The sequence below is a fragment of the Microtus pennsylvanicus genome, chromosome 8, assembly GCF_037038515.1.
Source record: "Microtus pennsylvanicus isolate mMicPen1 chromosome 8, mMicPen1.hap1, whole genome shotgun sequence".
Taxonomy (NCBI): domain Eukaryota; kingdom Metazoa; phylum Chordata; class Mammalia; order Rodentia; family Cricetidae; genus Microtus; species Microtus pennsylvanicus.
In genome coordinates, this window is record NC_134586.1 from 8,526,301 (window position 1) to 8,548,149 (window position 21,849).

At 39.9% G+C, this 21,849-nt stretch overlaps 1 protein-coding gene and 1 pseudogene across 2 annotated transcripts in view; one reads left to right on the plus strand and one right to left on the minus strand.

Moving 5' to 3' along the window:
• Slco1c1 (solute carrier organic anion transporter family member 1C1) overlaps positions 1–21,849 on the minus strand; it is a 42,273-nt gene that overhangs the window by 12,346 nt on the left and 8,078 nt on the right. For both annotated transcript variants that reach the window (XM_075982394.1, XM_075982395.1), the window contains 7 exons: positions 17,935–18,067; positions 15,528–15,661; positions 13,465–13,611; positions 11,532–11,630; positions 9,618–9,863; positions 8,620–8,784; positions 2,429–2,624 (listed from right to left, as the gene is read on the minus strand). In XM_075982394.1, coding sequence (XP_075838509.1) covers positions 2,429–2,624; positions 8,620–8,784; positions 9,618–9,863; positions 11,532–11,630; positions 13,465–13,611; positions 15,528–15,661; positions 17,935–18,067 — 1,120 coding nt within the window. The remainder of the gene's footprint in view (positions 1–2,428; positions 2,625–8,619; positions 8,785–9,617; positions 9,864–11,531; positions 11,631–13,464; positions 13,612–15,527; positions 15,662–17,934; positions 18,068–21,849) is intronic.
• Positions 5,422–6,222, plus strand: LOC142855857 (large ribosomal subunit protein eL8 pseudogene; annotated as a pseudogene).

Here is a 21,849-nt window from a genome sequence, read left to right on the forward strand (position 1 = left end):
CAAACATGTTAGAGTGTTTATTCCCCAATGAGACTTTTCTTTCAGAGAGCTGCAGTAAGCAGTGGGATGTTTTCCTAGTGGTGTTGCCTTTCTTTGATTGCTTTCAATGGCACAGCTATTCTCAAAGGTTAAATCTGCCACTGTGGAGGATGTTTGAAAAGTATGGGAGGCAATTTTGAAAGAGGAGCTTCAGAATGCACCAAACAATGACACCATGATTGTCATTCAGCTACAGTCTCTCAAAGTGACTCTGTTGAAGAGGCTAGTACTCAATGGTCATATTATCTTTTATTTCTTTAAAATACTTCATCTTTTATCATGGAAGTATTCATAATATGAACTTCAAAATTTTCAGCAGTTGTTTATGTATTTGCTTTTGCCTTAGAAACAGCATAACACAGAAAGAATAGTATACTGTGAGTCATGCCTATGTGCAAAGTCAAGACCTACACTTGATAGATGCTAAGTTTGGAGAGCAAATTAACTTTTAAAAACTCACTTTCCTTCTAAGAAGGTTAGCAAAACTAACTTGTATAAGAGTTTAGAGAATATGCATTAGAAAGTGAAAGTTATATGCTTTATAAACAGAAAACTACAAATGATTCCACCATGCAGGTTTATAACAAATATGAAAGGTACTGTCAAAAATAGCACAAGGCTTGTACTCCTTGTAGAGCCTTTTATTGCTTCATCATTAACACTTAATGTCTATTTCTGACCACTCTTCATTCTCAAACCCTGCTAGGCATACATTTATGTTTAACTTTGCATTCACTGTTTTCATTTTAAATGAGAGATATTACATCGTGTGGTTAGTTACAAGCAGAAGGAATCATTTGGTGAAGAAAATAGAGGCTAGAATGTAGACACTAGGCAGATGATCAGGTAGAATAGAGGAGATACAGAGGATTAAAAATTTCCTCTATAAGCTTATGTGTTTGAATACTTGACTGTAACATTAGGTGGTGGTATTTTGAGAGGTTGTGGAAGCTTTGGGAGGTGGGGTCTGTAGGTCACTGGGTGAGAGCCTTGCTTTCTGTCCCATCTCTGTCTCCTGGTCTGATGAGATGTGGACATGGAGTTCCTATACACTCAAAAACTCACGGGGTCACCTGTTTTTATGCCTTCCCCTCCATGGTGGGCTGTATATGTCCCTTCAAATCACAAGCCTAAATCAACACCATGTTTCTTAAAATGCTTCTTGACAGGTATTTGGTCACAGGCATTGAAAACAGGAAACTAATAAATACAAGATCTGGATAGTCTCCCTTTCTACCTCTGCAGGGCTTCAAGCAGTATGGTGTATTTAATCTAGATCTTCTCTGGTACATGGTAGAGGTTCAGTAACATCTGCAGTCTGGTAGATTTAATCTAGATCCTCTCTGGCACATGGTAGAGGTTCAATAACATCTGTAGATGAACAGTGTAGAACAACTAGAAGGATGCAGGCGTTCCCTATGGTGGAGTGGTAAAAACTCTTAAATGGGATCGTGAAATAGGTCTTATAAGATCTAGTCTTGCATTAAGAAAGAAGCTAGAAACAACACAATCCAATCACCTACCGCATATGGGATGGCACAGGCAGGAGGGCAAAACCAGGAAATGTAAATTATTCATGATTTTCAGACTCAGTGCAAGACGGACAGCTAAGAACAGCTGCTGTGAGACAACTTTTCCTCCTGACCCTTGCTGTGATTTTAACACAGCAGAGACTAGGAAAGATGGCCTGAAGACCAATCCAGCTAACTAGGAGTCCAGAGGGGAGAAAAAGCAACTTCTTCCAGCTATTTTATGACAAGCAAGTTCTAATAATTATTATGTATATGACATTACTTAGGCCTTCAAATCTTAAAATATAGTTATTATTCTATTTTTCAAATTAGAAAATAATAGCCAAAATGCTTCAACCCATAAATGATCACTTTGCTAAGAATTCAAGCTCTGTATTCCCATGATTACATTGCTTCATTTGTCAGGTTCATTTTCTGGTGTTTGTTTGTTTGTTTTGTGTTTGTTTTCTTATTTTTTTTCAAGACATACTTTCTCTGTAGCTTTAGAGTCTGTCCTGGAACTAGCTCTTGTAAACCAGGCTGACCTCGAACTCACAGAGATCCACCTGCCTCTACCTCCGAAGCGCTGGGATCAAAGGCTTGCACCATCACCTCCCAGCTTCAGGTTAATTTTCTAACATAAGATGTAGATTAAGCAATTTTTATATTTCTATAAGACATTAAATTCATATCTGGAAAAAACCACAAATTTGGGTGACAATAATAGATTCTATGTTTTAAGTAGTCCCAGCTAGTCCACTAAAATTTTCCTTCCTATGAAAGCTATGAGACTTAAAACATTGATCTTATTAGAGAACTCTATTGACAATTGAATTAAACAAACCCGTCTCCTCATAAGACATCATGAGGGAACATACCCTTGGTAGGTCACAGTCAGTCCAGCCACACCAGGATTTTCACATCCCAGGGCAAACAGAGAGAGGAAGAGTAGGTAGCCGAAGACAGATGATCCCAAGTAGAGTTTTGTAGCTTCGAGCACTCCCAGCCTGAATTTTTTCATAACTATTCCCCCAGAGAATATTCCAAGGGCCACTGCAGGAATGTTGATAAGCCCTGAGGAATAAGAAAATACGTCACTCAGTAACTGCCTACAAGAAATCTCTGAGCATCACACATGTTCTTAGTGACTGCGCAAGTGTAGTCTCGGAGTTTCACATTCTACATGACGCAATGTGCAGTTCCACTGATACTGAATAAACTGATCAAGTGATGTTCTTTCTGGTAGATAACCAGAACTGACATTCTCAATCAGGTTGCAGTTGGGTAGACATTAATCTTTCTTAACACTATCTCTTGTATAATAGCATATTATATACTTAATCTTTTAACTACTCTTCATGCAGTTAAAAGAAATAACATCTTTGGTTACTCTTATATCTTTAAGATGTTTCTACCATATATCAATAGATGAAAGGGAATTTAATCCATCTATTTTATTTGACTATGGGTTGTAATTTTTAATATTAAAATTGACATATAAGAATCCAGCTCAGGCTGGAAACTAGCTCCAGGGTAGGGTCTAGGTAGAAATAGGCTAATTGTCACAAGGGCCTGAATATGAATTTATTAAAATGGAATAAAGGACATGCTACCTTTGCTCTCCAGCTAAACTGAGATTTGGGGATGTAGCAGGTGAAGGAGGTGGAAGTGTCCTGGTACTTTGAAGGAGCAACAAACATCTAAAAGACATGTGATTGCTATTTTAAAAATAAGGACCATATGCTAGGAAGAATGTAAAGTATCTAGCTACTTGTGATCCAAATTCATTCATTCTAACAGTTTCTCCTAATTAAAAAAAAATTAATGTGAAGATAGAATTAGCTCTCTTTCCCCCCTTCCCTCTCTCTCAGTCGTGTGTGTGTGTGTGTGTGTGTGTGTGTAACCTTCAATTCTCTATCCTAGAAGTTAGCTCTGCTATGAATTCTGTGTCTATTATGTTAGTGTTAGTTCTTGTGGTCATGTGCACAAGAAGTGTTACCCATAGACTCAGATATTTGAACATTTGGTCTCCAATTTGAGGAGCTGGTTAAAGAAGTTATAAGGAGGTACAGCCTTGCCTGAGGAAGTTCTTTACTGGAAAGAGGTTTTGAGAATTGGAAGCTTGATTCTATTTCCGGTTCTCTCTCTGCTTTGTGTTTGTATTTGAAGATGTAAGCTCTCATCTTCCTGCCCCTGACACCATACCTGCCACTTGCTGCCATGCCACTACCCAGCTAAGATAGACTCGCCCTTCTGGAATCATAAACCAAAATAAACTCTTCTATAAGTTCCCTTTGGGGATGGTATTTTATAACAGCAACAGAAAGGTGAATAATGCAGCCCTATTTTTATAAACACACATTCAATAAATACAGAAAACATTGTGCTTTTGAGAACGTTGGGAAACCCCAGTTAACGGTCTTCTGGACACGACAAGAGCCTGCACTTATGAACTCATGGTTACTTGTATAAGTTCAAAGTAGCCAAAATTTCAGCATGTATGAGAGAAGGACTCAGGATTCCTAACTGAGGAGCTATTGACTGTTGGTGGGTGCTAGGGGAGGGACAATCAATTTTCCTAAAAGTGTGGATGCTTGGGTGGACCATGCTTCAGTGGATAGTCCCATATCCATGAGTGTATGGGAGCATAAATTGCACTCAATTTATATATATTAAAATATTTAATATATCTATTTCAATATTCAATATATTCAATGAATAGTATTCATTTTATATTCCAGTGAACATATTGAATATTGAATATAGGGTTAGTGAATCTGGGGGAAGTTGCATGCAGAAATGAGGGTATATATGCATGAATGTCTCAAAAAACAGCAAAGGCCTCTCCAAACATCATGGTAACAATCTGCAGTGGTGGCAGAGGGTGGGAGGTTGGGAATGGAAATAAGAAGTTAGAGCTAGCCGGGTGGTGGTGGCGCAGGCCTTTAATCCCAGCACTCGGGAGGCAGAGGCAGGTGGATCTCTGGGAGTTCGAGGCCAGCCTGATCTACAAGAGCTAGTTCCGGGACAGGCACAAAAAGCTACAGAGTAACCCTGTCTCGAAAAAAAAAAAGTTAGAGCTAATAGGCCAAGCACTAATTTAATTAATACAGTTCCGTGTGGTTATTTTGGGTATGAGATGCTGGGCGGTTGGGAGATAAACAAGCAGCCCTCCTTACAACACAAATGTTATCAGGCTATTAACCACTTCTGCTCCTAAACTTCTGGGCAGAAAACAGCTTATATATCTACCTTTGAAGAGATCCCTGTGTGTTTAACATTTCTGGTTCCCCTAGTGCTTATTTGTGAGCCCAAGGAATCTGTGCCTCCCACAAAAAAACTAGTAAAAATTTTAAGTGTTTTAAAACTACCCCAGGGATTCTCTTCAGGGCTTCAGACCTTCTTTCTGCAAAGTGCAGTGGCTCTACCCACTGAGCCATCTCCTTAGTCCTAATTTTCTGTTAGAAACATCTCTCTCTAAACAATATTCTTAATTTTCTTCTATGAAAAACAGGTTTCAATTTGAAAATTTTAACAACCTCATTCATGACTCCACTGTGGGAGAGATCAAGAGCCTGGATGCACTGTTGTATGATATGGAATAATGAGGACCAGACACATCTTCAAAGACAAGAACTCTTGTTCAAACTCCTGGGAAGAGGTTTGGGTTTATTTGATTGTTATTTTCCTCTTTACTCTGGTTAAACCTTGTCTTTCATATTATATAAAAACTTGATTAGAAATGTATTGTTCCAATATGTGAAAACTGAAACAATTAAATGGTAACATTACAAGTATTATGTTACCATTTAATTGGGGACTTAATGCAGTTTTAAAAGCAGAATGAAAGTCTCTCCTCCAGCCCAGCAAGATGCCCAAGGGAAAGAAGGCCAAGGGGAAGAAGGTGGCCCCGGCCCCCGCCGTTGTGAAGAAGCAGGAGGCGAAGAAGGTGGTGAATCCTTTGTTTGAGAAGAGGCCTAAGAACTTCGGCATTGAGCAGGACATCCAGCCCAAGAGAGATCTCACGTGCTTCGTCAAATGGCTTCGCTACATTAGGCTGCAGCGACAGAGGGCCATCCTCTATAAGCGGCTCAAAGTTCCTCCTGCCATTAACCAGTTCACCCAGGCCCTGGACCGGCAAACAGCTACCCAGTTGCTTAAACTTGCCCACAAGTACAGGCCAGAGACCAAGCAGGAAAAGAAGCAGAGGCTGCTGTCCCGTGCTGAGAAGAAAGCTGCCGGCAAAGGGGATGTCCCGACTAAGAGACCACCTGTCCTTCGAGCGGGAGTCAATACAGTCACCACTTTGGTAGAGAACAAGAAGGCTCAGCTGGTGGTGATTGCCCACGACGTAGACCCCATTGAGCTGGTAGTCTTCCTGCCTGCTCTGTGTCGCAAGATGGGGGTCCCCTACTGCATCATCAAGGGAAAGGCCAGGCTGGAGCGGCTGGTCCATAGGAAGACGTGCACCACTGTTGCCTTCACACAGGTTAACTCGGAAGACAAGGGTGCTCTGGCCAAGCTGGTGGAAGCTATTAGGACCAATTACAACGACAGATTTGACGAGATCCGCCGCCACTGGGGAGGCAACGTCCTGGGTCCTAAATCTGTGGCTCGAATTGCCAAGCTGGAAAAGGCAAAGGCCAAAGAACTCGCCACTAAACTGGGTTAAAACTGCTGAGTTTTCTGTACATAAATATAATTATAAAACTAAAAAAAACCAGAATGAAAATAACGCAAGAAAGAAAAAACTAAAAACTGGGCTTAATTAAAATGATGATCATGACCAGTATCAAAATTAAAAGGTCTTACATCAAATCAGATAGGAAAGAACTAGGAGGAGTAGAGGGAGGAGAAATTGTATTGATTATATTATATGAGAAAAGAATCTGTGGTTAATAAAAGGGAAAATTAAAAGGCAAGGTAAAGTATATGAGAAATACTTGCAATACATGCATTTAATGAATAAAAATATACAGTTGCCAGAGGTTACCAAGTGAAAGACTGGAAGGCAAAATAAAAAACAGCATGGGTACATGGCCTATGCAGACATACTCAACATAAATAGTCATCATGTAAATAACATCACAGTGTAAAAGGCTGACAACATGAAGAAGGTCTGGTAAAAATGTGGGGAGATTAGCATGCACTCACACATCCAGAGCATGTTTAAATGTGCTCTGCCATGTTGTTTCTCAGCAACATCTACTGTCTATCATGGACAGTCTGTGAACTAGTATTTGCATGCCAGTATCTAGTCAAAGAAAATGAATAAACCCATAGAATGATCATGGCTGTGTGATCTCTAGTAGCCAAAAGAATGAAACTATCCACAATGCTATTGGCACTAAAGTTTCTAAATATAAATAATTCATGGTATATTGACGTTACAGACTATACCATTGTAATGAAAAAGAAACAACCATGAGTATTTAGAACTGTGAACAAATCTAAACATCAATTATCCAACTTGTGTGAGGCTCAAGAACAAGAAAGACTGGATTATGAAGATTAAGTTTATAACAGTTCTAGCCATTAGGGAAAGTCTGTGCTGGTAATAATCCTCTTGGGTAACAGAATGCTCTAGATGGTGACTAGTCTACACATGTGCACACAAACACACACACATATGCATACACATATGCATAATTAATTCAGTTAAACAAGAAACATCTGCAGACTTAACTGTTCATTGTAAAGTATATCCTGTATATTCAAAATATAAAACTACATATAAAATGAAAAGACTATCTCAAATGTTCATTGCTTATTTATTTGTTCTCCTTATGCTCAGTATATAACACCGAGAGATATGGATAAAGTTCTGGGGGGATATTTCTAAAATACTTATTTTGTTTAGCCAGAAAATAATACAAGTGAGTTATCTTGAATCAATGAAATGAAAATAGTTCAGTGATCTAATTTTGAAACAGCTTAGAATGTTGGAGAATAGACCAAACAAGTCAGTCACTTTAACATCTTCTACATGCTCATTATTCAGAATTTGTTATAGGAAAATTTTATCTTTTAAGATATACTCAGCTTTCCTCTTCTCTTTTCAGGGATAAAATTATGGAGTAATTTAAAAAATATTCTGTGAATAAGGGCTGGAGAGATGGCTCTGAAGCCCATGTGTGGTTCCTAGAACACACATTAGATGGCTCACAACTACTTCTAGCTTCAGCTCCGGGAGATTTGAAAGCCTTATTGACCTCTGACCTACAGAGGCATATGCAGTTATGTGCACAAATGAACACATCCACCCACCCACATACTCATCCACCCTTACCCAAACATCCCCATAACACAGCCATACTATACAAAATATTAATCAGAGAAATTCTTTAACAATTCCTATGAAGAAGGAAATTATTTTAGAGTTTCATATCTTAAAAGAATATGTCCCAAGAAACAGAATAAATTTAATGCCTCAAAATGGTGATTTTTAAATGAAATATTCCTGGAGAAAAGGAGCCAGTTTGTGTTTTAAATTCTTAATTTTATACAGGGTATAACTCTGTATTTAAACATTATTATATTTCTTTTACTTTCTTATTCTTGTTTTGGTCCTTGAGTGGTGTTCTTGTTATTGGCTACATTAATATGCTATAAATACAACCCCTTCAAACAACATGGACTCCAGAAATCAAAAATATCCTTCGACTCTGAGTTGTGCTATGGAAAACACAGTTATACTGTCTAAATGCCTGCTGCATGCAATCCCAGACACCATGCATGCAATATTGTCAATATTGTAAGGCATCAACAAAGCCTAAAACACAGGTATCCAATATTATCAATAATCTAAAAATAAAAAAATCCATGCTATATTCACTTTTTTATATTCCTTAAAGGACTGTGGGGAATTCACTCACATCCAGTCATAGTTACTCACCCACCATGTATACATACTTACCCTACTAGAGTTTTTAAAAACATATTCTTTTATTTCATCTAAAATACCCTAATGATTTTACATTAAAAACTGGAGACATATAATATTACAAAGAATTGGAAAGGTCATGAAGGATGGTTTCTATGGGAACACATAACAGACAGGTGGGCATACCAATGACAAAGTTGGTCTTGGAGGATGACTGCCCATACTGCTGCTCAATGTACTTGGGTTTATATGTCACCATACCAAATAGAGAATTGAACTGAACAGTGCTTGCACACAGGTATAAGATGTATACTGGATTTCTAATAAGAGTCTTCAGGGATGGAAGAAAATCTGTAAGACAAAAACAATATGGCATTCATGCAACGAGGGTCTCAAGTGGTCTGCACTGCAACCTTCAGGGCTGCAGTCTGCCCAGGGTTGGATCTAGGTACACATGCACACTCCTCTGAAATAATATATAGGACCTATGAGTGAGACAGGGACACATGTGTCAGTGACAAGGGGGCAGAGCATTTCTCCTCATCCTCCCTCTAGGAGCCCCAAGTTGGACACCAAGAACCACCAGTGTAAGTTTCTTTCTCCCAACATAGTTCACTGCTGTCTCCTTTAGTCAACATGCCTTGGCTTTGAAAGGATCTTTCTCCTTTGATTCATGTAATGAGCTTCAACAAGTTCAAGAATGTCTATAAAAATAAACACAGGATGGCTTGAAAATAAAAATATGGGTACAATTTCTCAGCCGTCAACTTCCCTGAGGAGAACGCTGGATTACAAGCCTGACCTTTTCCTGCCTCCCACTTACACCCTTGCTGAGACACACGTTTCTTTATATTGTTGGGGCTTATGTGTAAAAGGCTCTTAGACATGGAGTTACAGCCTCTTCTTTCTGTCCATTCAGACTTACACTGAGAAGCTACTATGGAAAAAAACAATGGTATGTAAGAGAGGGTGGAGCCACCTAAAAGGAAAATATGCAGGACTCTTGTTCATCCACATGCATAACTTTTTCAATAATAAAGACTTCCCCTCTCCGTTTCTGCTTCCTGTAATGGTTTCTTAACTTTTCTTTCAGACAGGGGAGCCAAATGCTGTTATGCGTGCCCTTCCTCAAGTCCCACTAGGAAGACGGACATGAGCCCATGATCAAGGAGAATATGACTTACTTCTTGCCATTTCCATGATTTTTGTTTCTTCTCCAGGGGCCATTTGGTAGTTAATAGAGTCATCTATAATGAACTTGGACTTCTCAGATGAGGATCCAGAGTCCTCTATACTTTGGGATCTTGGTAGCGTCTTGGGTAAGCACCAGAAGGGAACAGCTGCAAGGAGACTTAGGAGCCCTGCTATTAGGTAACCAAGCCACCAGGCCCCAACCCACTGGGGATCCTTTGGAGTGATGGTTATGTGGTCTGAAAAACAGAGGTTTGTTAAGTAGCAACGTTTTCAAGGTTAGGGTGTTGAAATGCATTACTGCAGAAAATAAGTTCAAGCAGCAACTCTAACACATCATAAATAATTACCTAACAGGATCAAGGGGTGGTCTCAAAGCATGAGGATAAAAGTTCAGATACCCATGAACACACACACACACACACACAAATACGTGTGTATGTATGTATATACGTATAGGTGGATGGATGGATGGATGGATGGATGGATGGATGGATGGATGGATGCCAGGTGGGTCTAGATGCTAATCTTTTTTCCAGCCTCCAGAATAGAAACAGGAGAGTCACAGAGCAAGCTGGATAGTCACAGTAGCTATATCAGTGATCTCTGGGTTTGACTGAAAGACCCTGCCTCAAAGAACAAGGTAGGAGAAAAATTTATGATGATTTCATAGCATTAACTAAGGCCTCCACATGTATGACCATCCATTTACAATGATCCCACACATGTATACTCAGGACACAAAGAAACATGTATATATCTATATCTATATATTTATATATATACATATATGTATATATAAACACACATGAAAATAGAAAACATCTGATAGTTCATGCATGGCACACACATAACACACACACACACACATACAATCTCCAGGAAAGGCATTCCTGAAATGTTCCTGGAGGACTTTAGTTTCTCTGTTTGAACTGTAGGTTAAGAAGTCAGAGACTAAAGACTGTGAGAGGCTTGTGGCTTTACACTATGCCCTGGGGCTGTGCCTTGAGCACAAAGGAGAGAACAGGCCGTGAAACACCCTATAGCCAGCTGTTCCTTCAAAAGCACTTGCATCTGACTTACTTGTTAAATTTTAAGATTGTCCACAAAGAATAATGGCTGCCAGTCTCCAGGATAATTGCCGAGTTGGGTAAACAGGGCAGGGGAGATAGTCTAAAACTAGGAGAGGGGGAAGTGTGGTCACTAAAGACTTTTCTTCTATGTGTTTGCTTTATTGGTTGATGTCACTATAACAAATGTTGACACATCTGAGACCAGTGAGACCCAGCAGGAGTCATAGTTTTGAGCCTGAACTGTGGTAGCTGCATTTGAACTGGCAGTTACAGAAGAGGATCTGCCTTTAAAACAGACACCAGGTCACCCTGTTCTAACCACTACCTGTTTATCCTTCTGTACCCATTAATACCTGCATTGCACAACACCTGGGTACCTGAGTTCCATCTCAGGATCCACTTGGTGAAAGGTGAGAACTGATTTGCACAAGCTGTCAACTGATCTTCCCAAGTGCATCATGGCATACACATACAAACAAAAGTGTAATTAGATAGGTAGGCAGAAAGATAGATGATAGATAGATAGATAGATAGATAGATAGATAGATAGATAGATAGATGATAGATAGATACATACATACATACATACATACATACATACATAGACACATGATAAATAGATAGATAGATAGATAGATAGATAGATAGATAGATAGATAGATAGATAGATGATAGATAGATAGATACATACATACATAGATACATACATAGACATATGATAGATAGATGATGGTTAGATAGATAGATGATAGATGATAGATAGATAGATAGATAGATAGATAGATAGATAGATAGATAGATAGATAGATAGAAAAGATAAATAGACCTACTTACCTAGATTCACAAAGCCAATATCAACATACAGTTTGGCACATAATGAACCCAAGAGGAAGCCAAAAATGGGCCCTATAATTGCCACTGTCTGCACACACCCTGCACAAAAAAGCAAACCAAATTAAAATAAAACATATTAATGGGGGATAAGAGAAGAAATAAGAATAACTGCCACTTTGATTTGTCTTAATAAATTAATCAAATGCTAAGCAGGAAATATAAATGAGATGACATCGGTAACTGCAAAATAAAACTTGGGCACCTCACCTGTGGTGGCACTGGCTAATTTTTCAATGCGCCAGCTCAGGAAATAAGTCTTTCTCTATTTGGGGAGAAAATTATTACTTCTAACACATGATTCCACTCCTGGAAATAACACCAGGACTATAACAAATTTAAATTCCAAACATGAAGCAAACTGTAGTCCTGACAGTTGTACTGTCCACAATTTAGGGATCCTAGCCCTTGAGAGATGGAGGAAGGAGCTAGGGACTACATGAGACAAAAACAAACAAGGAAAAACAATACTAATTTTGTACTCTTTATCAAAAAATTATGGTCAGTAAAGCATAAATTCTGTTTTGACATTAAAATGGATTTTTTTTTCATTTCGATGATAAAGAGTGCCCACTCGTTTATGGGAAGCTTATGAGGAAGCATTGTGGGGAGAGTGTTGTCTCAGGAAATAGCTAAAAAAAGTGGGGGTGAGCCAATCTTGGGGCAAGTTTTTCCAGAAAGCTCACCAGAGGTCAGGGGCAGCCTGATGGATGACTGTAACAGGTTACCCAGAGCAAAGGGCCACCAGTAAGTAGAAAGATCATCCTGCTCAGCTAAGTGTCTCCCACATGCCATTCATTTCCCTGCAGAACTCAAACACTCATATTCCTGGAGATTTCAAGAACATGAAGAGACATTCCCTGGCCTCTTTCAGAACAGAAGAGAGAGTAAGACTGTGTGAGCCTCGGAGAACCTCCAGAGGTAGGTAAATCTTAGCCAGTGTCTGGATTCTTGCTCAGTGTATCCCATATACCGCCTCAGCTCCGGAGTTATGCTCTGGTTTTCTAATAGAGTGAGAGTCTGTTCTTAAGTCTGTATTGGCATCTGTAGGATATCAGGAATTTCTGTAGTATGTGCCCAGAAACAAAATAATTCTTGGCAAAGTCTCTCATCCAATCTTGTCCTTTGTCCCTAAAGGCTATGCATTCAAAAGATCAGCATTCCAAGAAATCAAAACCAATGTATGAAACACAGTTGACACAATAGTCATGCCTGAAGTTCTAATTTCTGGCTGGATTCCAGAATGTGAGAGACACCCATTAAACAGCACATAGACACATCTGACCCTCAGAGTTCACTTCTACTACAGTTTGTGTGGAAGATTTTCCAGGGCATTCCCCCCTCTTTTGTAGACACAGATGAGTTCTGCAGTTGTCTGGCACACGATCTACAGATGTGGTAGCCTTGAGCCTTGCTTATGCTCTTTATATTTCTTTTTAATCATTCATACCCACTTTCAAGGTTCCAGAATTCCTTCCTATCTCATATAGGAAAAAAAAAAGATCCTTTAATAGGGACTTTTATAATGCAAAGCGGTTTCTAGAACTGCAGAAACAATACGCACACACACCTATACACACTCACACACACAAAAAATGTTAAAAAACAATCTCTGAACCCTGAAGCCCCCAAGATGTCTTCATAAGGTTCCATGCCATTACAGTCAAGATCACAGCTATTTTCTTCTAGTCTAGTGTTCTCTTCCTTATGCAAAAGACACCGACTAACACAGTGTCTTCACTGTTAAAATCCTCTGTGTATTTCAGACAAGTGTTAACTGAATGAAGGCATGGAGACCTTCCACACTAAATTTGAAGTAGACGGGAAGGGAGCAGACAGACACCCCACTTCTCACACCAGATGAAGTAGACATTACCAATGTAGAAAGCAGCATTGTCTTCACTGGCAAAGTCATCCAGATAGGCAATGCCAAGGGGTTGGATGGGAGTTTCCCCTAATCCTCGCAGAAGATTTCCCAGGAAGACATAAACCCACATGGAGGAGCTGGCATCCCCTTTGCATTCTAGAAAGAGAAGCAAAAAGAAGACTAGAGCAAGCTCACTACTGATGCGAAATGTTTATTCTACATTTCTATGCTCGGCTGTAAAATTGTGTTAGAAGGCAGAATCAAAATCCGCCACAGTGCTAAACTGGTAAGAGTTTGGAAGAGGCTGAATTATTTTTTAGACTTTTATCTCTTCAACAGTTAAATCTGGAGGCCTCACTAAGAGATTCTCACTTCTTCGAATTCCTTGGATTTAGTTGCTCTCTTTTTTCATTTTGAACCTATAGACATATTTGGCTTTCTATACTCCAAACTCATTCAGCATGTTCTCGGAGGCAAAACAGGCCCTGAACAAGTGCTTATTTACACCCCCACTTTAGTACAAATCGTTTCTTTTTTCTTTTTTTTTTTTTTTGGTTTTCCGAGACAGGGTTTCTCTGTAGCTTTGGTGCCCGTCCCGGAACTAGCTCTTGTAGACCAGGCTGGCCTCAAACTCACAGAGATCCGCCTGCCTCTGCCTTCCGAGTGCTGGGATTAAAGGCGTGCGCCACCACCGCCCGGCTAAATCGTGTCATTTTTAATCACAAGTATTTTCCATTGTTGTCCAAGTTCTACCTGAAACGCAAGTGTTGACGTGGCTGACAGCTGTAGCACGGGCTGTGTTGCCTACAGTTCTTTGTGATAGGAATCAACCATTTTTAGAATTCTCCAAACAAGTCACATAGAAATTACACATCTCGTATCCTTTAAGTCCATATCTTCTAACAAAAGGAACAGGATTTTGACAATATTTCTAGAGTTGAATCTAAAGCGATTTAAGGATGCATTAATAAATGTCATGCCATAATTTGGCCAAATGAGGCAAGGCAGTTATGTCAGTGACATAAAAGAAAGACTGCTTCACAGAGTTCTGGCACTGCCTCCAGCAATCACCACATCTAAATGTCCCCTCCCAAGCACATACTGGGCTAAGTGGTTCTCAGGTATTTACAACTGGAGCTTTCTCATCAACACTGGGAGGTGGAAGCTATTTTTACCTAGGTGTGAAGGGGATAAAGAAGAAATTAAATATATTCATGGGGAAAAAATTACATTTCTTATCTGATCCTTTAGATTGATGATTCTATTTGTGAAGTTTATTTTATTTTCATTTCAAGACCCATCTTAGAAGAAACCACTGGTAGATGTTCCTAGTCACCAGCATGCCATTTGTGTTTTTTTTTCATAATATTGAGCCACTGGAATATTTTACTGGGATCATATCATACAGTTTTATATTCTATGAGCTGTTTATGCGTGTATGAGTGCTTGCAGTGTGCAGGCATGTGAACAGCAGTTGTATTGTCTGTCACTGTGCACAAGCAAAGACTAGAGTATATTGGTACCTTTGTCCATCATTCTTGCCTCAAGATAGAATCTCTCACGGAACAAAAAGTCCACTGTTTCAGCTGGGCTGGCTGGCTAGCGAATTTTAGGAACCTATCTACCTGTGTTTCCGAGTGTTGGGTTTATAGGCATGTACAGACATGCCTAGATTTTTATGTTGGTGCTGAGGGTTTGAACTTAGGTCAACCACCCTTTCCCATTCAGCCATCTCCCAGCACAATTGTAGGAATTTTTTATACTTTAATATTTTCAGTACTAATGCTTTTCAGAAAAAAACTGAATAATAATATACAAAGTAGTAATAATAAACTAACTTATATATAAGAGCTAAAATCTATTTACTTACACAAGTCAATTTTTAAAAATCATCTTACCAGCCGGGCGGTGGTGGCGCACACCTTTAATCCCAGCACTTGGGAGGCAGAGGCAGGCGGATCTCTGTGAGTTCAAGGCCAGCCTGGTCTACAAGAGCTAGTTCCAGGACAGGAACCAAAAAGCTGTGGAGAAACCCTGTCTCGAAAAATCAAAAGAAAAAAAAATCATCTTACCATCATTCATTTTGTTTGGTGATTTCCCTGTGGCTAAGCTTGGTGGCAGACTGCTGGACTCCAGGTGGCATGGAGAGATGTTGGGAGTGAGGTTGGCAGAGGGAGAATACTTCTCATATTTCTCATAGCTGTACCTGCAAATAGAGAATATGTTTACCCTGACGGGCTAACATTATGCTAAAACACAGACTTGGTTTGCCACTCATGAGAGGGCAGGTTGGGTTTGCATTCTTTCAAGTTGGACTCATCAAACCAAACCTGCACTGAGCAGGAGCTTGGTGCATGACCCATCCGAAGATGCTGCCTGCCTTTGCATCATTCTTAGGCCATCTGTGATCCACTGACGGGAAAGAAAAGCAAGACTCATTTTAAGACTTATTTTAATAGAAGACGGTGACTGCTATCACTTAAGAGCAAGAGGTAGCTACCTGCATTTGCTGGAGACAGAGGCTGTCTCCAAGACAGAGAAAAATCAATATTGTAACAACTTGAGGCATTAGCACTTCAGAATCAGACTTGGCAGAACGCTCACAGAGATCCCACATCAGGCCAGCTCTTAAAAATGTGCAAAATGCATCACGACTCTAGAGCCCTTTACCCAGAAGGAATTCTGCTTTTTCCCTCCAGGTAATGACTGTGATGACAGATTAACCCAACCCCACTTCTCCACCCTCCACTCCCCACCCCCACCACACCCTTGCTAATTGCTCTGAGCTAGCTCTGGACTCAATGATGCCTACACAGCCTGGCCGTGAACTTATGTGATCCTCCTGCTCCAGTCTCTGGAATAGCGGGTATTACAGGCCTGTGTTATCAGGTCCAAATAATGGTAGAAACCTTTCACTTTTCTTTTTTTCCATGCTGGAGGTCGAACCCATTTCCCCTGTGTACAGGACAGTGCATACTGGTAAGCCCCAGCCCCAGCCATGGCTGCCTTTAAGTTTAGGGTTTTAGTTCTGAACAGCTTTCAAATTCTGCCTAGAGCAGTCTTTACTGAGCATATGAAAATTTTGTATCCACTTCCTGCGGTCTCATCCCAAGCCTATTCATCAGTGTCAGTTTTGAAGCAGAGATCACAGTTACAATCTACCATTATAAACTCCACGTCTGGGTCTAGGCAGTCAGTAAAGGACCAGCTGTGTAAGCATGAGATTCTGAATTCAGATCCCCAGCACTCAGTTAAGTGCCAAGTGCAGCAATGGGCATATGTAACCCTATCACTGGGGAGGCAGAGCACATCACCAGAGCTCACTGGTCAGTCAAACTGCGAGAGTCCCCTTGTCTTTTCACAGTTCTTTTCTTAAGTGTCTTCACTAGGTTGTTGTTCTGTATCATCCGTGTGTGTGTGTGTGTGTGTGTGTGTGTGTGTGTGTGCCTGAGAATGTGTGGGTGTATGTATGCTAGTATGCACACCCGTGCTCACAAGGAAGCCAGAAAAAGATGTAACAATGTGACATGCCTCTGAGCTGGAATTATAGGTGTTTGGGCAACATGCACCTTGTATAGCAAGTGTTCTTCAAGGTTTGGCCATTTTTCCCCACCCCATTCTCAACAGATAATATCCCTATATGACATACCACAGCACTCTGCATGTGTGTACTGTTTTTTTCTTACTCCCAAGATCCGTGAGCTCAGGGAGTTCTTTTCATTCCCTTATCCGCAGTGCCTAAAACAATGATCAGCATAGATCATTCTCATATATGTGGGTTAGTGGAGCTAAGAGAAAGAATGCTAAACCCAGCCAGCCAGAGTTCCTCGTCATATTTACCATCTATGATAAATAACGTTTGTGTAACACCAAGGTTATTTATTTGAAGAAGGCAGAACAATAAGTTTGTTTATACAAAACAATGCATATTTACAAAAAAAAAGCCCATAATCAATGAATAGTTTTGTGAAAAGCTGTAAAGGGGTCTGGTGATGGGGTTGGAGACACGGGTCATGGTGGAGAGCACTAGCTGCTCTTGCAGAGGACCTGGGTACAATTCCCAGTACCTGCATGGCAGTCCACAACCAACTTTAAGTCCAGTTCAAAGAGGATCCAATGTCCTCTCCTGGCCTCCATGACACGGCATGTACATTGTGTACAGAGACACAGGCAGGCAAAACACCCACATATATTCCCTGTCTCGAAAAACCAAAAAAAAAAAAAAAGAAAGAAAGAAAGAAAAGAAAAGAAAGAAATGCCTATAACCCGGGAACTCTGAAGGCTGAGGCAGGAAGGCTATGAATTCAATGCCATTTTGGGCAGTCTAGTAAAGAAAATATCTGACTAACCAGAGCCATGTAGCAAGACACTTGCCAAAGGATGAAAACAAGACAAATTACAATAAAAAAAAAAAAAAAACCAATGAGGAGATCTGCCATCGCAGAAAGGGTTAGGAAAAGATGGAGGCTTTGGACTTACTTCTCCATGAAGAACTGTGGCAGCGCCGTGAGCAGTGTTCCGACTCCCATGACCAGGCAGCCTGCTCCGATGATTTTTGGTCTGTGAAGTTTGGAGCCAAAGTAACTAACAAATGTGATGACCAGGAGATTCCCTTTGGGGGAAAGAAGATGCATTCATGGTCTAGGAAACAGCAGAAGCGAACACGTGGCGCGCCTGCGCACGCAGATTCAGTGCAGCTTCGCTCTAAGGAGACACCACACACCCAGACTTCCCATCATGTGAGTCTCCCTGTGAGCTAAAATGGCTGCTGAAATCATCTCCAGGTTTATGACTTGAGCCAAACTATTTGCATTTTGTCAAAATGGCAAAAACTTACCATCCTCCTGCCGTTCTGTTTTACCCAACCTGGCCATTTGTTCTTCTAAAAGCATTTTATCAGTTAATTAAATTAGAGGCAGAGGCCGGAAGGATGGCTTCTTGGTAGAGAGAGTGTACCACTCTTGGAAGGCCAAGTTTGGTTCTCAGTAACATACTGGGTGGCTTACTGCTGCCTGTAACTCAGCTGCAGAGGTTAGATGCCCTCATCAGAACTAAAAGGGCACTGGCATTCAAATGCACACACCTACACACACACACACACACACACACACACACAATTAAAAATCAAAAGTTTATCGAAATTATAAAAGGCTTCCTTTAGCTGTTATTTTTAATTTTTATTGGTGATTTTGCAGCAAATTTTATTAATTTTCTTCATTTACTTATGCTTTGGATTAAAGTGTCAATTAGTTTTCCAATTGTTTTTGTAACGTAGATTTTATATTATCATCTCTACAGCTGATAAAGAAAGGTTGTACAAAGGCAAGATTATGCCTCACTTTAAATGAAATAAAATGTTAAACTCATTTTATAAAACAATAATTTATTTCACAAGACAGGCATTTTAGAAATAAAAAATAATGTTGGTTTTAAAGTAAGAATTACATCATTTTAAAATAGTTCTAACTAAACATCATGAGTTACTTCTGTGTGTATGCATTTTTATGGACACATTGTGTGTGTGTGTGTGTGTGTGTGTGTGTGTGTGTGTGTGTGTGTGTATGCATATGGAATTGGAGATCAACCTTGGGTATCAGCCCTCAGATGCTATCTGCTTCAATTCACAAGATTATGTCTCCTCTCATAGGCCCATGGCTTTCTGATTTAGGTTAGGGTGGTGGTCCAGCAAGCTGTAAGCTGTCTTCACTGATTCATTCTGCAATAACAAGAAAGGGTACAATACCATGCCTGGATTTTTGTTGTTGTTGCTGTTTACTCTGGATTCAGATATAAAACCAGGTCTTCATGTTTACTTGACTCTTTACTGAATGAGCAAGCCATCTCCTAAGCTTAATAATTCAATGTGTTTTACAAGAAGATTTCTCAAGCTCTGTTATACACAAGAATTCCTAGGAGGTGGTGCACAGGATGCTACAAAGCTGTTAAAAATGGAAACTTCTTGGCATTTCTGGTTTTCTGTTGCTCTGGAACACGGTCCAGTCGAGGAACCCTCACTAGCAAGGTAAACGCAAATGCAGTGGTGTGGATCATACCAACAATACACCATGAGAAACACAGGTTAGGGGCGTACTCTTTTAAAGACCTTTCAAGTTTTAGCTATAATCGTTTGGGAAGTCTCATCTGTGGAAACTCCCATCTAGATATAGAAAAAAACCCTTCCCCATTGGCTGGCTCTGGGGGCCGATGGGGGTAGCCTGTCTTTATGCTGTCTTTGGTGCTTCCATGTTACAGCAAGAGCGTGTTTCCCATCTGCAAGCAATTGTCTGGTTTACTACTGTTTGGACATACTGCCAGAGTTAGTCAATTGGAAAATGAGTGGTGAATTTCATATCCCAAAGGATAATAATAAGGATGTGGGAAAAGTAGGTTTAAAATGAGTTCTATGTGCTTGACTCTTGGAAGAATTCAGCTCTTTAAAATTTGCGTGTTAAAAAATTAAACATGAGAATACCCATTTGGTGTTGAAGTAGTATATGGCACTATACTGGTTATGCCTTTTTGTTTGTGAAGATGATTGCATTTTATAGCAACTGTTTTATAGCCCCATGTGCCCTCCACCAAACTCTTACAATATGGGACTGGGGTCCAAAGGGTGCTTCTTTGTTATATTAATGAATGATGTCATTTTGCCACCTGTTCCACTTCTAGGAGTTTACGTTTCCTTATTTGCAATAAGAGCAACCTTTCTGAGTTCTCAAGAGAGACACATAGGAAATATATGGTGATTTAAAGCCAAAAATTAAAATGAATTGGAGCAGGGGTAGGGGCAAAGTGCTGGCTGTTTTCAGATCCTCAACACCAGCATAAAAGTTGGTGTGACTCTGACACCAGTAATCTCAGACTCACAGGAGGAGACCGGCAGATTCCAAAGGCTTTCTTGCTAGTCAGCCTAACTACAATGGTGACGCCACGTTCCCTTGAGACCCTATCTCAAAGACAAAGTGAACAGTGATAAAGGAAGATACTGGAAGTCTATCTCTGGCTTCCACATATTCATGCATAGGCAGAACATCTGTGTACACATATATGTGTACACATTTGCACAGACAGCACACACATATATGTGCATTAACACACACACATTGACAGAATAGGATATAAATTTTCCCAATATCTCATGTGACTAATTAACAAATGGATAAGAAGTCCAGAGGGTTAATAAATGTTTTACCAAACTGAACATATTTCTCTATTTTTTTCTTTTTATGTACACACACTCAAAATTTCAAGTTTTAGGGGGGAAGTAAACTACTTGGTGTAGGAGGTCCTTCTGTCTTTGTTTTGCTTTGCTTTCATTGGTTAATAAAGAAACTACTTTGGGCCTGTTGGTAGGGCAGAATTTAGGTAGGCAGGGAAAACTAAATAGCATGCTGGGAGAAAGGAGGCAGAGTCAGGGAGAGATGCCATGGATCCGCTGCCAGAGTCAGACATGCTGAATCTTGGCCAGTAAACCACTGCCATGTGACAATATAAGGATTAATGGAAATGGGTTAAATCAAGATGTGAGAGTTAGCCAATAAGAGGCTAGAGCTAATGGAGCAAGCAGTGATTTAATTAATACAATTTCTGTGTGGTTATTTTGGGGCTAAGCTAGCCAGGCAGCCAGGACAAACAAGCGGGCCCTCTCCTTGCAACAACATCTGAAGTTATCTTATGTAGCAGAAACAAACACTGAACAAGGACCGTGTATGACTTGGCAGTTGTAGCCCAAATGCAGTTGTGAATTGTAAGGGTAATATCCTATTAGCAAATGGAACAGTCACTGGAACCTAGTACAGTTAATTACAGGGGTGAGAATAGGAGCTAAGAAGAAATCTGTTAATTAAATCACTATATAACATGTAGAAGAACCATTTTTTTGTGGACTAGAAGACAGGTTGTGAAGCCCTCAGCTCAGTCACAAAGGCAAAAGAAACACTGAGCCTAGCACGGTGGTATGCACTTCAATCTCAGAACTGAGGAGGCAAAAACAGACAGACCTTTGTGAATATGAGGTCAGACTGGTCTACACAGCAAATTCCATGCCAGCCAGGGCCACAGGGTGAGATACCTTGTCTCAGAAAATCAAACAGTGGAAGACAAAAAGAAGAGACATGTGTTGAGCAAATAAACTTTTGAAATATGCTTACTAAAAACCATACAAACGAACTTATAATAATTATTTAATTAATTAAAATAAAAACCATGAAAGAGGTGCATTGTTGAATAGTGATATTTTAAAAGCAGTGTATTAAGTTAGAAACAAGAAAAGGGTCTCCATTATCACCACTTCAATTCAACATAAATCCAAGGACAATCAAGTAAGAAAATACAAAAATAATTGACATATTTAAGAATTAAAAAAATAAATATGAAAGTGTCTTCTATTTCAGT